Source organism: Amphiprion ocellaris, chromosome 6 (genome assembly GCF_022539595.1).
Source record: "Amphiprion ocellaris isolate individual 3 ecotype Okinawa chromosome 6, ASM2253959v1, whole genome shotgun sequence".
Lineage (NCBI taxonomy): Eukaryota > Metazoa > Chordata > Actinopteri > Pomacentridae > Amphiprion > Amphiprion ocellaris.
Genome location: NC_072771.1, coordinates 8,997,935 through 9,014,247, shown reverse-complemented (window position 1 = coordinate 9,014,247; position 16,313 = coordinate 8,997,935). Strand labels below are relative to the sequence as shown.

At 38.8% G+C, this 16,313-nt stretch overlaps 1 protein-coding gene across 9 annotated transcripts in view; it reads right to left on the bottom strand.

The window, feature by feature from the left end:
- The window catches only part of cacna1ba (calcium channel, voltage-dependent, N type, alpha 1B subunit, a), a 164,637-nt gene that overhangs the window by 92,600 nt on the left and 55,724 nt on the right, over positions 1–16,313 (bottom strand). For 6 of the 9 annotated variants that reach the window (XM_055011217.1, XM_055011210.1, XM_055011211.1 and 3 more), the window contains exons 7-10: positions 9,815–9,918; positions 6,402–6,517; positions 6,189–6,275; positions 3,614–3,695 (exon numbers count right to left, since the gene is read on the bottom strand). In XM_055011217.1, the coding sequence (XP_054867192.1) occupies positions 3,614–3,695; positions 6,189–6,275; positions 6,402–6,517; positions 9,815–9,918 (389 nt within the window). Of the gene's footprint in view, positions 1–3,611; positions 3,696–6,188; positions 6,276–6,401; positions 6,518–9,814; positions 9,919–16,313 lie in introns of all 9 variants that reach the window. The other 3 variants (XM_055011212.1, XM_055011218.1, XM_055011216.1) reach the window with 1 other exon arrangement.

Sequence of the window (16,313 nt, the reverse complement as noted above, 5' to 3'; positions counted from 1 at the left end):
TCAGTGGTGCTGTTCTGAGGGATAGACTCGTATGATAAAGTCTCCAGCTGGTTCAGTGTGTCCAGTTTCGGTTCAGTTTGCAGCTGCTTCCTCGCTTTCTTCAGCTGTCTGTGGGGTCTTCGTCTACGTCTTCTCTCCGTGTGATACAGGGCTTCATGTTTATTGAGGAGATCGCTTTGCTCCTCAGCCCAGGGCTGCATTTGCTCCAGCTCCTGGTTTGGAGAGTCTACATGTTCCATCAGGTGGACAGTATCGGGTTGAACGCTGTGATCCTCAGCAGGAGAGCTCTGAACGTGGAGTTCATGTTTGAGCTCTTCTATCTCCTGCTGGAAGGACCTCTCTGTCTCTGCAGCAGCTTCTGTCATGAGCATGATTGTGTTGCTCATACGATGCTGCTCAGCCAGCAGACTTTTAATCAGTTCGGTCTGCTCAAAGACACTCTGCTGCAGTGACCACATTTCCTTCTGTGGTTGTTGCTGCTCTTGCTCTCTGAGCAGAGTCTCCTGAGCTTTTTGGAGTTCTTCATACTTTTCTTGCAGCTTGTTGAACTTCCTCTTAAGCCGCTTTTCATTGGCAGCCATCCGCCCTCTTAAATTCTGCTCGGCTTGGAGTTGCTGAGTCGTAGCATTCAGCTCATTTTCTAGATCCATCATTTGTTGTCTGTTGCCTGTGTGCAGATCTTTCTCCCGATAGTACATATCCTTCCAGTCGATAATGGACTTCTTGGAATTTCCAAGCTCTGTGGTCAAATATTTAATTTGTCCCCACAGAGTTTTATTTTCCTCTTCTTCAGATCTGAGGTCGGCAGACAGTTCCTGGATCTCTGCATCCTGACTGGCTGTGTTTGCAGACAGTTCCTGGATCTTAGCCTCCTGACTGGCAGCATTTTGAGACATCTGCTGCATCTGGGCCTCTAGGTTGGTGGTGTTTGTGGTGAGCTGCTGAATCGTGGTCTGCTGGACCATATTGGTTTCAAACAGCTCCTTGTTGTGTGTCTCAAGAGACACATTGTCTTCTTGAGCCCTTTGCAGTTCTGCCTTCAGTTGTTCGACCTGTTCCAGCAGAGCTTTATTCTCTGCTCTGCCGAACAGGTCCCAGTAAGAAGGATTCAGAGCGGCTAAAGTGTTTAGTGAAATCAGGCTGGCCATTTTGTCTTTCGCTGTCGTACGGTGGTTGTTGGATGCTTTGAAATAAGCGATTCCTCACCGGTTCCTTGCTAGTTGCACGTGTGATGTCTGAACGGAGATGAACAGAACTGAGCAAGTTGTCCATTTATAAACCTTTCAGACCAGCTGATGTCACAGTGATGTCACCATTCATCAAAGATTGTGATGTCACAAAGCAAAATTCTGGATTGTAGGTCTGGAGTTCTGCTGTTTACATTCTATTTACAGTTCTCTCTGCCTCAATGAGAAATTCAAAAGAAAACAACAGCTGGCTGTTAAGTTGACACAGAAGCATGAAGGGAAGATTTAGCATAAAGAAGCAATGTCAATAAATGCCTACACATAATAAAACTGTGTAAATGGAATACTAAAAAGTTAAATAGATCTGTGTGTATGTGTTTGTGCAGCATCTGTGAGATTCAGATGTAAATACCTGGAAATAAAACCTGAAATATTGATCGCGTGTTTCAAATTCATTGTTTGATGTCAAACCCAAATGTTTTCAGTCTACAGCAAAAATAAAAGCTGCACTGTTCCAATACTTTGGAAGTGGAATGTATGGGTGCTAGCTAATTGTCAAGTGTGGTCATGTACCATGAGGATGGGTAATATGACATGTTACAGGATTATGAAATTACATTTGGCAGTAGATATTTAGAGTTAAGTGATGCATCATTTTTAGTTTATTCACACCACATGTGGTATTATAAAATAACTGATCCATTACAGATGTGGTGTAATAGTCTAGCATGTTTTATTGTTATTATATTTATTCAAAATCCCTCACTATCCTACAGTAGCTATGCTGTTTTAATATAGAAACAGAATCAGGTTTATTGGCCAAGTATGTGAACACAGACAAGGAATTTGAATTTGATAAATAAATCAAATGCATTTAAACAAAGGCAACCTGTTATGGAAGGAAAATGAGTGGATTATTAGGGTCCGAGCACCAAAGGTGCAAAGACCCAATTGGAATGCATGGGTTTCTTATTATTATTCTTCACTCTTCCCGTCTTTTGAAACTCAAATTTGGCGGCCTAAACATACCCCAAAAAACTTATGTGAAAACTTTGCACACACATCAGGACCGGCGAAAAATGTGCTATTTTATGGGAATTGCGCATGTGTGTGGCAAAATGGCTCCATAGCGCCCCCTGCAAAATTGAAAAAGTGGTCATTAGGCCAACTGGCAGGACGTTTAATCTACAGCTACAATATGTTGTAGGCATGTGCAGCACATGAGGACACACAAAAAAGTCAATCATGCCCTAAACCCAACAGGAAGTCGGCCATCTTGAATTAGCTGTAAATTTTTTAAGATTAATAACTCAGGGGGGGTAAGTCTGAAAGACGCCAAATTTGGCCAGTATATGCAACAGCCCTACCTGATGAAAAGTTATCAAAATGCTGTCAAAGGGCGTGGTCATGGCTCCCAAAAATACTGATCCTTTGCCATGAAACAGGAAGTGCTGTCTAATTCTCCTGTAGTAATTTCTCACATTCTGATCTAGAGTTATTAATCTTTGCCTGATGATCAGCAGTGGTCTTCCTTCTGTCTCTAGTACTTCAAATCTTGAGGTGCCTGACATCTGCTTCAGTTATCTTTGTTTTCAGCCTCTTCCTTTGTAAGTACCAGTCTCTGCAATCCAGTCCAAGGCATACTTGACCACACTGTGAGAACACTTAATGTCTTGCCCTATTTGTCTCAAACACCATCCAGCATCATGAACATCTTTAATTCGGACTCCCTCTTTCTCATTGTGCTCCCTACACTTCACCATTTGAACAGAAGTGAGGAATTTAAAACTGAATTCATGTTTTTATACCCAAATTTGAGCCAGCACAAAGAATAACATACAACCACTAAAACTTTTTTTTTCTGTTCAGGAATGCAAGCAAATAACTGTATTTTGGCATCTCAATCAAAAAATGATGTGCTTTACTACTTTTCTCCACTTTTTTGTAAAACTGTAAATTAGAAAATTCAAGGAAACCAACAATGATTATATTTAAACATTAAAGATATCATTTTTGATTAAAGAGTTTGCACATACATTACACAAATTTTTTTTTTGGTAATCTACAATACTGTTAATTTTGGGCAGCGGTGGCAAATACCTCACATTGGGCGGTGGTCTACTAATGTAGGGGTCAGGACAAGCTACAAATCAAATACTTCATCAAATAAAGTCCAATTATCAATAATCAAACAATTAAAAATTAAACAATGTTATTTTCATAAAATATTGTTTATGCTCTCTAGGCTCTTAGGTAGCCTACCTTAACAACATGCTGTAAGACTATGAAAGTTAATTCAGTACCATACAATTTGTCAGAAGACAGCAACTCATCAGCCAAGCTATTTTCAGTGTCAACAAGCAGTATGTGTGTTGCCCTCAACAATTGGAGACATTGGGGACATGTCTCAGATATTGTCCTCACCAACAGATGAGATGTCAGTGAAGTGGTCCTCCCCCTCCTCTGCACTAATGAGGTCATTCTTACTCTTCTTGGTCCTTTTCAGCACTGCAAAAACAACATGGAAAAATAAAATCAATTCATGGGTTAAGTCATAAAGCAACTCAGGTACTTTGTGGTTGCGCAAAATTTCTTGCTGTGTCTTGTATTAGTCTTCACTCACAAACTCTTAGCTTTCCCATCATTTCTGCAACTGACATGCTGTCAAGTTTCATGACATTTACAGGCTCCTTATGTTGAATTATCTGAACAGTTCACTTTATTCCTAAACCACATATTTATTATTCTCCTATTTCTATTAAATAAATACTTTATTTGTTGCATTATATTATAGCAGTTGCAAACAGTTCTCAAAAAAAGGTGGAACACATGTAAAATTGTCCCCATAATATAAAAAACAGCTGTAAAAACTAAAATATTATCAAAAATATAAAGGCCTATTGATGGTTGGTTTTCAAAAGGTTTGCGAATATATGCTGGCACAACATGAAAATCACTGATACTGATGTTCTTGTTACACCGATACCTGTTATAACTGGATATATAATGGAGCCAGTGAACAGTCAGGTCTTGAAGTTGACAAACAAAAAAAGGAAGGTCTGAATCTGATTGACAAAGTTCTGACCGAATTTGAACTGTTCTAGTGTTTGGACTAGGTACTGCCATGGTACTCTGTCAAATGTCTTTTGTTCATCTAAAGATTGTTTTTAATTTGTAATCTCTTAGATGTGATATTATGTTTAATAAATGTCTTAAATTGTCTCCATAGTGTCTCCCCATCATAAAACCAGTCTGGTGGATGATTTGGGTGATTATCTGATTCACCGTTCTTGCCAAAATTGCAGTTATTATGTGCAGGAGCCCATTCAAAATTGATACCGGTCTACAGGATTGGCATTCAGTGCGGTCTTCATCCTCTTTATATATTACTACAATTCTAATGCGTGATGATAAGTTCTTAGTATCAGGGCAGTCAGTAAGTCCTGAAAGGACTTGTAAAATTCATGTATATAGCCATCAGGCTCTGGGCTCTTATTGTTTTTAAGTGATGAGATCACCCACGTAATCTCTAGTGTTGTAATTGGCACATCAAGCTTCTTACTTACCACTTCAGGTTGTTCAGAGAGATTCGAGTGCTCAAGAAAGTCTGCTACTTCCACATCAGCTGTGCAGGTGTTTGAGTTCTTATACAAAGATTTGTAATACTCTGCAAAGGCATCTGTTATTTTCTTTGGTTTTATGAATAAAGTTTCTTGTGCTTTTATTTTCTGTAGTATATTAGGAGATTGCTAACAATCTGCTGATTCTATTGTGATCTTCATAATATTTCTATTGGTGAATCTTAGACTACCCTCCATCTTATCTGACAGTAAACTATTAAGTACTCTGTGAGTTGTATTTAGCTTATTTACAAAAATGTGGGACACAGTTTGTTTGTGTTCACTTTCTCTTTTATTTTTTCTTCTAATTCTCTCTGTTTCTCTTCTTTCTTTTTCTAGCATCAGTGCATAAAATAATACAACCCCTAATGTGAGCTTTAGAACAGCTTGACAGGAAGAGACATTTTGGTCGTAGTATTGATGTCCAGATATTGCTTAAACTCTGCTATGGCAAAAGAGATATATTTTTTATCATTAAGGAGGGAAGCATTAAGTCTCCAACGTTTCAAAGTTAATGTATGGCCTGTATCCTACTTCAGCGCAACAGAGGCATGAGCACAGATAGTACTAGACAGTATCTCAATATTCTCCATCCTATGTAAATAAGCCTCAGGAGTAAGATAATAAATCAATCCTGGAGTATGTCGAGTGTCTGCTTGAGTAGAAAGTAAAGTCTTTGCCTCTTGGAAACTTGCTTCTCCATATCTCCGTATCTACAAGACTTGCTTCTGTGCATTGGTATTTGAGCATTCTGTTCATTTTAGAGAGGGAAGTTTTAGAGGGAGGCTGTTTATCCATTTGGTGTGACATTACACAGTTAAGGTCTCCTCCCATCAGCAGCACACTGAACGCTAACGTGAATCCAACAAAACACCACTGGGGTATCAAATAGTTACCCCAGCGGAAAATAGTTGGGTTTCAAATAGAGCAGAGTACGGCTGGAAAAAAAAAAACTGTTTGCAAAGAATGGTAGAACATATGTTTCTGTACCAAGGAAGATTGAGTCTGTCATAAAATTAAAGGTCAAAATACAATAATATAAAGGATTCAGTTCCTATTGTAAAGCTAAACTGTTAGCATCTAATTTTAAATAGGAGTAACTACAGCAATTATGATCTTAGAAATTATGGAAATGCTGTAAGGTGATACAATACATTTGACACTTCAGTGATTCTATAGGGGTGTACTGATTTTTGTTGTATTCTGTATACTATGAGCATGGGAAAGACATGCTCCAAATTTGTGCTGTAGATGGCAGTAATACATAGACAGATGATGGTTGTAAAGTACCATGGAACATAGACAGTGAAAATAATGAAAAAGTGAAATAAATGACTAGTTTAAGGTAGTATGTAAATGTAAAATGACAGGCTGTCCTCACCAGAGTTGTTGTGTTTCCTTTTGTACCATGCTCCATCCAGAGATTTCTCCCCTGCATTCTTGTCTTCCTCAGCCAGCATCACCTCCTCTGCAACATAAATAGCACACCTGAATCAAAACTGTAAAGTTTTTATTTTTGATTTAGCTGTAATTATTAGCAATTACTAAACCTATATGGGTAACCCAAAGGTGTGTCTATATATGTGCCTCTGACCTGCTTTGCAGATCCACTCCAGGTACCCAGTTAACTCTCTCTCTATTTGCTGTTGTCTGCGGAGCTTCAGGAACTCTTGTCTCTTCTCCACACGCTCTCTCTCCTTTGCAAACTCCCTGTACGCATACACACACGCACACACACACACACACACACACACACACACACACACACACACACACACACACACACAAAGAGACAAGAAATGTTTATGACATCTGACAAACATGCACAGATCCTGGAACACTCCATTACTGACAGGTATACAACAGGATGGCTTCCAGCAGGTGACTGGGAATCAATGTCCTCAAACTGAACTCAGACCTGAACTACTTGTCTCGTGTTGACACAAGTTACGATCTGCCTTCGTGGAATGAGTTCCTCCTTTCATCTCTGAACAGTGAAGGGGACAAGTCACATGACATATATAAAAATCAGACTATCATAATGTGTCTGATGACTTTGACTTAACAAAATCAAGAAAGATTTGAAGTCAACACAAGTGATTTGTTACAAAACCTGGACTATAGCCTTTAAATATAGAGTGATTTGATAACATTACCAAGAACAGAGAGAGAAAATGAAGCAACAAAGATGTAAAGCATTTTTCTGACTGCAAATGTACTATGAATCATTATGACCTCATCCAGTCATGTTGTGTAAGCAAGAAGGAAGGTGTGTTTGGCATGGCAGACCAGCAAAAAGACCCAGATAATACAACATCTCAGGGTATTGCTCAGACATGGAGATGTAAAGTAAGATAGAGGACATTGGGCTCACAGATGACAAATAACTGTAACTGTCACAGAAATAACATCTGTTCTTTAAACTCTTTTTAGTGTAAAATAGCTTAAAAGCTTGTTGGGCACATCAGTGGATGTTATTAGATGGTCCCATGTGATGATTTGCATATAAGAAGAGATGTATAATGAGAAGTAAAGCCCAGACATACACTCGACAAAGTAAGGAACTACCATTACTGTACTGTTGGCATTCAAATTAGTTTTTTTTTTTGTTTTTACAGCAATTAAGTCAAGAAGCTTGTCAAATAATATTCAGGAAAGGTCTTTGTGGTGCAAAATTCAGCAGCAGAATGTTCACCTGTATCTGCTCTGGTTAGTGTTAAGGGGTTAACCAAAAACATCTGCCTTTATAACAATGCAAGCTGAAAAAGTTGATTAAGAAAAAGTTGTTACAGCATTTGTGAAAGAATCTATTGAGACAGCCCCTAAGTCATTCTAAAAGTAACAAGCAAGGAAACCATTCCCTGAGATTTTTTGAATGCCATTCTTAATAAGAAGAATGGCATGGTTCGGGTTCGGACCCTAAGAGCACACCTGAATCTTGATGGCGATGAGACCAGAGGTTTGTTGCAATAGCATTCATGTAGAAGAATATATGAGGTGAAATAAGGGTGCTGACATAAGGACAGAAAGTAACCCAGGGGAGTAGGTGAGGGGAAAGAACTAAGCAAACAACCTAAATGAGGAGCAGTGAACTAAAGCGAGTGAACATAAAATATCAACACAAACTAACTCACAGGATACACAGGGCTAATGCTAAATACAACTAACAAACACACAAACTAAAGAGTAGTGGGTTAACACAATAGGCAAAGGAGCTAGAAGACAATTCTCCAATATCTGAGTTAAAAAGCAACCTGGTGCAGCACAGCAGACTTTGTCACTATTAATATCCCCTCCTTTATAAGCAACATCTACTCTGTGCGTGGTGACAAAGCAACAAAGGCCAGTCAACAGAAGCCAGAGAACAAAACCAATGTGATGTGAATGAGTGTGTTAAACATACACAAGATATATAGTTTTAATGACACGATTCTATCATCAGGCATGAAAAAATATCATTCAAATTTAACAATGACTAAGTCATTTATTACTCAGAATACTCAATCTCATCCTTATCATAGCTACTAACACATTCTTTGCACTTAAAACACGTTTGTGCATTTTTTTAAAGCTGATAATATAATATCTCCATAGCCCCTATGTTGCTTTGAAAGTAAAATAGGGTTATTTCATGCCCATTTAAACAAACTGAGTGGGAAATGAGATAAGCAAGAAAAAAAGGCAAAGAAGGGGAGGTAAAAAAAAAAAAAAAACAGAAGAAAAAAAGGTGGAGGGAGACAGAAAGACCTCTGAAGAAAGACTGAAATAACAGAGCGAAGGATCTCCAGTCCACCCCCACCACTCAGTGATTGGTGTGTCTCCCACACAGTGAAGGGGGAAGCTCTATTCTGCATTGCAGTCACTCTCTGCCTGCCATCCTGGGTGTGTGTGTGTGTGTGTGTGTGTGTGTGTGTGTGTGTGTGTGTGTGTGTGTGTGTGTGTGTGTGTGTGTGTGTGTGTGTGCGTGCGTATTTCTATGCATCTCTGCCATTGTCTCCAAATCAAATTTTGTGACTATGTATCTTTCTCTGCATAATGTTTGTGCAGTGCATCCATATGTTGGCTGCTGGAGTGTACAGTATGTGTGAAATTGTGGCAGTTAGGATTTGCCAGTGTTACAGCAGTTTTCAGTCACACACTCACACTGGCCGACGAGCACACAAACTGACACGTAAGTGTCAATATGAGCACAGTAAATGAGATATTATTAGCTTTCAGATGCTTACAGTGCACAAATTTCCCTCCTTCAGAAATTGTTCGACCAACCAATTATGCATTCATTTTGATTTGGTCCCTTGAGAAAACGTATATTCTACAATTTACAAGTAACTGTATTAAAAAAAAATAATATTGTAAACTGTCATTCAAGTGCTACTTCTTTTACAGTCCATCAAAACAAAAAAACTGTTAGGATTAATGTTGCTTTATGTGAGTTCTTGTATTCCCTGATCTGGTGATGGTTTGTTGTAGGTGCTTCACTGAAGTTAAACTCGAAAGCGCAAACACTTCATAAAAGTTAGTCAGTTTTCTCTTCCTTTACTCTGCCCAGTCTTTAGGAAACTACAAAAGGTTGAGCAGAACTGGATAATTTTTAGATTTCAGCAGTTAAATGTTAAAATTAATTGTGATACTTCACTGTAAAAATACAATAAAATACTGGCGACCACAGCTGCCAGTATTTTACTGTAGGCATCACATTATACAGTAAAGGACAGTCATAAATTTCACTGTAATTAACTGTTTAAACAAATGACAGTCGTTATTCTGTAAAAACACAGTAAAATGTTGGTGACCACAGCTTTGAGTGTTTTATGGTAAACATCACATTTTAAAGTAGAATATCGTAATAAATTCTACAGTAATTAAGCATTTAAATAAAGTCAGTCGTGACACTGTAAAAATACAGCAAAATTACAAATACAGCTCCCAGTATTTTACTATAATTCCACAGGGAAATTTCCTACAGTGTACTAAAATTCTCAAGCCACGCTCACAATTTGTACTCACCCCGACAGCACACCAAGCACCAGGTTGAGCATGAAGAAGGAACCAATGATGATGAGGGGGATGAAGTACAGCCAGTTCCACGTGTTACCTGAGGCATCATTGGCCTGAACGTATAAACACACAGACACAAAGAATGGTATCATTAATACCATTGTGCTGATACACGAAAGGAACAAGACTTGTTTCTGATATTTTTTAAAATATTAATAACCATAACCATAACCATAATCAATATTAATAACCAATGAAAGGAAATTATTCAAGTGTTAATCCATCTCTCAGGACCTAAGTTCCCTACTCTGTAACTATGAGCCTTAAATTCATTGGTTCCTATGGAGGATGTAACTCTTCAAAACATGTCTCACAAATTAAGTTTTGAAAAATGCACAGTATTTTCCTAAAATTACTGTGTTTTGTTTTTGCCAAAATTATTCAACAGTAGGAAAAGATAAATTTGATATAAACTATTTTCAGTGGTGGATTATTCCACATCTGTTTTTCTATTGTGTATTTAGGGCAGCAGAATGGTGTATGCATGACTAATTCGTCTAACTTTCTTTCTTTCCTTGACACATGACAATAAGGCAAACAGAACACAGCAATTAACAGGTTAGTGGTGTATGTACCATTTATAAGTTTAGAACCTTTTCTAGGAGTATAATACGTACTCCTATAAAATTCCTGAAAAATATCAAAAACACCATCAATGCTGGGGCCTCAACTCTCGCAGAAGATTCTTCAGGTCCTAGGAGGTGCTGTAGTCCTGACTTGTTCTTCTAACACATACTACAGATGCTTGATTAGTCAGAGATCTGAGGAACTTGGAGGCTGAGTCAGCAACTGTAACTCTTGGTCACATTCCTCAAACCATTCCCAAAACAATGTGTACATGCAGAGGCCAGTGTCAGCTTGAAATAACATTGCCATGAAGGGGTGTAAGTGGTTTGCAACACAATGTTTAAAGAGATGTCCATATGAATACCTGGACACAGGGTTTACCAGTGAAACGCTGGAGTGAGCATAAGACCGCTGGCTTATCTTCTTCCCACAGTGCATTCTAATGTTAAACTACCATCTCCATCTGCTATCCTGTTCTCCCTCCCCCTTATGGTACGTGTCCACAGGATCTGTGAGTTGAACATTTTCTATTCATTGTTCATGTGAAACTCCCCACATTCTGCTTGCATTTCGAGCAACGGGGTGTCGCACTGCTCACTAGCTCCCTACATCATATTTTCATAAAGGTGAGGTCTCTGTTACTTTATGCAAATGAGGTGCATAGAGTGGAGGTCTGACGCCACATGAAACTTTTGCATATCCTCAAAACTAGACTTGGATGAACTAAAATGAGGACAGATTTAGCAACTGCATAGCTTATTTCTCACCTTAAATGTGTTCAGAAATAGTTCTCTGGACTGTATTTGTAATAAAAGAGAAAGTTTGCGACCGAACGCCATATTGGTTGGAAGCTTCTAAAGGACTAGTTTAAAATGCCTGTCATGTGACCCGCTAATGATATCAGCTGACATATTTTCTCCCAGCTCTCAACAGATATCGAAACGTTTCCTTCTCTTTCCCATTTCCTCTTTATATATTCTGTGTTGTCTTGTTTCAACTGTAGGATGCCATTATAAAGTTTGGATACAATATTGTTGCATGATCCGGACTTAAGTAATGATAGAAACACCTGTAGGAACCCCAAAACCCCACTTCCAAGTACTACTTGTAGGTTTTGGTTAAAGTAATGTCTGACCTGCAAGTATCTGCAAAAGTCATCTGAACACAATCCGTATTTACTATGTAGTGCTTCAAAGCTCTGGAAATCCCCATGGACAAAGGAATAATAGTTTGTTAAACCTTTTTGAGTTCCATTTCCTGAATCTGCTATCATACTTATTAGGCGCAAATTTGAGTCATAAACACAACACTTAAAAATTGTGGATAAGTCTCAGAATTTACAGATTTTAACAATTTCCAGTCAGGATTTCAAAAGAATGTCTGACATGAGTTCTTCTGAAACCATCAGTTCACCCTGTAATTTACTGTCTGCTAATAGGGCCATTACTAGTATTTCTTTCACAATCATACTTTCTAATTCCTTCTATCCTGCTATGTATATGTTGGTTAATATAAGCAGATTAAAGGTCTTAACTGAGCTGAATAGTAATATTCTTGTAGGCAAAGAACACCCATCCCACCCCTTTCTTTTCTTAAGTGCAGAGTTTTGTATTTAATCCTGGCCCTTTTCCCCTGCTATAGACGTCTTGAAAGTAATCTGTCCCATTGTTGAAATTGTTTGTGTGGTATTTTGACTGGCAGACCAATAAAGCAGGTAAAGCATTTGAAGCACAGTCATTCTAACCGACTCAATCCTGGAGTAAAGTCAAAAATGGAATAACATTCCATCTTTGTATGTCTGACTTTATCTTTGAGATTAGAGATCCATAGTTAATATCAAAAATTCTTATACCTCAAGTAGCACAACTCCCAAATATTTGAAATGCTTTGCATCCCCAAAGTAAAGAAAAAATATGTAACTTCATTTCAACATCCTTCTCCCTGATTATCCATGTCCTCCTCTGCAATGGCTCTGCCTGTGCTCCAGAGAGTGAACTACTGGTCTTTTACAAGCAACAACCTCTGGGGCTGAGAAATGCAAGTTAGTTCTTCTGAAAAGGATGTAAAAGGTAGTTTAGCAAAAAAATAAATGCAGCATGGCTTAAGAACGATATACAGAGTTGTCAGCAAGTTGTTTCAAGATACATTCAGCATGGAGAAACCTCTTTCTTAAGTTGACATCAGAGTAGTGTGAAAGATGCCTCGTTTGTGGAGGTGGAAAAAATGTAAACAGTTAAATATGAATGCTATGTGAAGACCCGATTTTCCTCCGGTATTGGTAGCACCTCTGGGCACTTGTAAAAAATATTGTGCATGTTGAATTCATCCATCCATCCATCCATCCGTCCATCCGTCCATCCATCCATCCATCCATCCATCCATCCATCCATCTATCCATCCGTCCGTCCATCTGTCTGTGTCTGTTTACCTCCTTCTCTCCTTTCCTTTTCCCTCAGGTGAGCGTGAGTGAGGTGTGTGTGTGTGTGTGTGTGTATGTGTGTGTGTAATGCGGGCAGGTGCAGGCTATTGGATTATCACCTGAGTGACCACAAATGCAGTGGGGAGGGACCCACTTGCAACGCATCTACCTCTGCTATAAAAGCCTATTTCAGACCACTACTCGACGCCAGACTGTTGAACAATTCCATTCCGTGACCATTCCTGCCTGTGCCATCTGCCTCCAGCCATATCTCCATCCCATCAGTCAAATCCATCCTGGCCCCGTCCGGATTTCCTCTCAGAAATCTGCACCTGCCGAGACACTATTCCCTCCACGCCTCCTCTGTTGGTATTCCTTCACCCTCTCTCCTCATAAGGCTGTCAGCTAAGGTAGCTCTGCTCTCTCTGGGTCTTAGTTTGTGTGATGCTTGTGTATACTGTTGAGTGTGTTTATGTCCTGCTCTGTGTCATTGTCAATGTGTGTGTTCCTAGTTCAGTTCAAGTTTGCCTTCCGAGCTTACTGGTAGCAAGTCCTGGTTAGTTTCCTGCCTTGGAAAAATAATCTGTCTTTGAAAGATTAAGTCTGTCCAGTTCATGTTGTTGTTAGTGTTCTGTGTGATTTCGCCGATTCAAGTGTTGTTTACCCTCCGTCCTGTAATTGTCTCCAATGGGAGAAGTCTCTAATGCTGACCTGTCACGTCAGTTAACCTTTACCATTTACTTCTTGTGTAATTTCTTGTAAATAAATTCATTATTGTTCAGTATTCCGGTTGGCTGTGTTGTTACGTGTTTGAGTCTCTGACCCACTGCCTGACACTCAACAATTATTAAAAGTTGAAGTTGTATGTGGTTTTTTTTTTTTTTTTTTATAGAATGCAATTTTCCAAAGAACTGCCAGTACTTGTTTGATGACAAAAAAAATAGATGAGGGCAGTAACAGAGGAAGGGATTGTATGATCTGTGTTGAGCTGCTGCCAGTGAATCTCTACCGGAAGGCGCTCTATTAGAGAAGTGAAATCATCTGCTATAATGTTGCTCTGTGCTGGAAATGGCTACAAAAGGCTGGGTATATGAGTGCATTAGCTGCTGTCAGAGTGAAGCTGCCTCAGACCTTAGCTAACATAAGGAAGAGAGCACACAAGGCAAAAGAAAAGCCATTAGTAGTCCTTCTCTGCCCCTAAAAGTGTTAGCCAGAGAACAGCCATCAATTCAAATGGAAATTTAGCACTGGAAAAGGCCGGCAAAGCCCTCCATGTGATATAGGGCATATTAAGCCAGCCTGGGTGTCAATAGTTGGCACAGTGCAAAGATTTGATCAAAACCAAACTGTCACAGTTGTTCGGGCCTAGTAGTCAGTGTAGATTATCCACATTTATCATGTGTGGCTATTCAGTTTGTTAATTCGTGTAATTAAATAGGACAATATCTAAATCAGTTCATGACGAAGAAAAAAAATACAGCCAGACTCTCACTAAAGGTAGCTAGCTTGGCAGATCTCTGTAGCAGTCAATTCAAATTTTTAACTTTCATATGATTTGGCGGTGAAGCTAACTTTCAACTATATATTTAAACGTACTCGATTATAAATGTGTTATCTTGATTTAGATTTAAGCATTAATAGCTGGACAGAAATAATACTCTTGATTCCTATCCTTACCCTTACAGACTGAGTGTTTGGTGCAGTGTTTAAACTGAGCAAAACAAAAACAATGCTGTGAATTTGCATTATGGACTGTTCATAGCTGAATGTTGCTAAGCTAACAAAATCTTTCAAGTTCAGTTGTTGTGAATCTTTCAGAGTCAGCCAGCACTGAAGTGCATGGCTAGCCCAGTTTGATTCAGTTCCTTTCTTAAGGTTTGTGCAACGTCTTTGCTGCAATAAAGGAAATAACTCATTATTACTAAAAATTTGTTCATAGTCTCTCCCAACATTTTACTGCAAAAACAAAGCAGTCAGAAAATCCAAATTAATCAAACAACATCCAAGAATACTAGCAGGTAGAAATGAGCTCAAAAAAGCAGGAAAAAGCTGTCAGAGACAATCATATAATGTTTAATGGAGACAGATTTATAATTGTGTTACATCATCTTTTGTGCCACACGTAAGAGTGAGCATGAGGCTCTAAAAAAGCTTTACATCAAACCTGTGAACAAATATCTACATCTGATCGTTTACAGTAGATGTGTAAGTATTTATTCATTTTAATGTAAAAATCATATTGTTTGGGTGATTCAGTAAAGAATCTACCATGCTCTAAGAGTTCCTTTCTCCATTCCTTGTAATCACGAATTCCTCCTGCAATGTATGTTCATCTCTGGTGAGTAAGTATTGTTTCATAGGTTTTCCATACACAAAAGTTGCATAAAAGCACACAAAGGAGCCAGTGCCTGACAGAAACCAGAGTTTAAGGGTTAGGGTGTTAATCTCCAAATGGGAAGTTTTGCCCTCCATCCTCATCAGAGAGTTACAGCTGTGGCAGAGACACATCGACCATGACGAATAGTTACTCTGATGAAAAGGACTAAGCCTGGTCCCACAGCGGCAGGAAATGAGACAGCTGTCACTTCTTCCTTGACAATTCAAAGAATTTACCAATCATATTCAGCCAAAACAACAACCTCACCTTGCAAGTTCTGAGTGCATTACCACTCTGTCAGTTCTCCAGAAGACAGGAAAAGGACCCAACTAATGATGGATGAAGTGTTCTTAATCCCCTAACCCTCACATACAATATGAACTAATTCTGGATTAACCCCTCTGTCTAATGGGGATTATTCATCATGTGAAAGAAGACAGCAGTTGTTATTGACAGAGAGGAGATCTGAAATCTGACTGAAGATGTTAACAGAAAGAATCAAACAATAAATCACAGCCATCATAACCAGCAAAATCACCAACTCACTAAGTAAAAGTAAAATGACAATCTCAGATAGGTCTAGAAAAAGCTATCTTCTACTGAATTAGAGGAGTTTAAATATGAAGCGTTCTGTTCACTGATAAACCAGAATCCTGGTTGTTCCTCCTCTCTCTCTCTCTCTCTCTCTCTCTCTCTCTCTCTCTCTCTCTCTCTCTCTTTCACTCTCTCTTTCACTCTCTCTCTCACTCTCTCACTCTCGCATAGCCATAGACAATTCTGCAGTTGAACCTCATTATTATTTTGCCATAGGGGAAATAACAGTCGGCTTGCCTGTGTTTCTGCAAACCAATCACAAGTGTATTAGGTGGAGCTGAGTCAAAAATGTTTCAATGGTGTCCCCTCAATATGGTGACAACAGCATTGTTTTGGTATAATATTGGCACACAGGGAGGTAAGTACTGTCAATAAAATGGATAATTCCCCCCTAAAAAAGTAGCAACTCTGCCTTGCTGCTTGATCCAAATCCTCTGTAAAGCTTGAAATTTTTAGTGTGGTAGGCTGTTTTTGTTTTTTCCTGTAGTTAA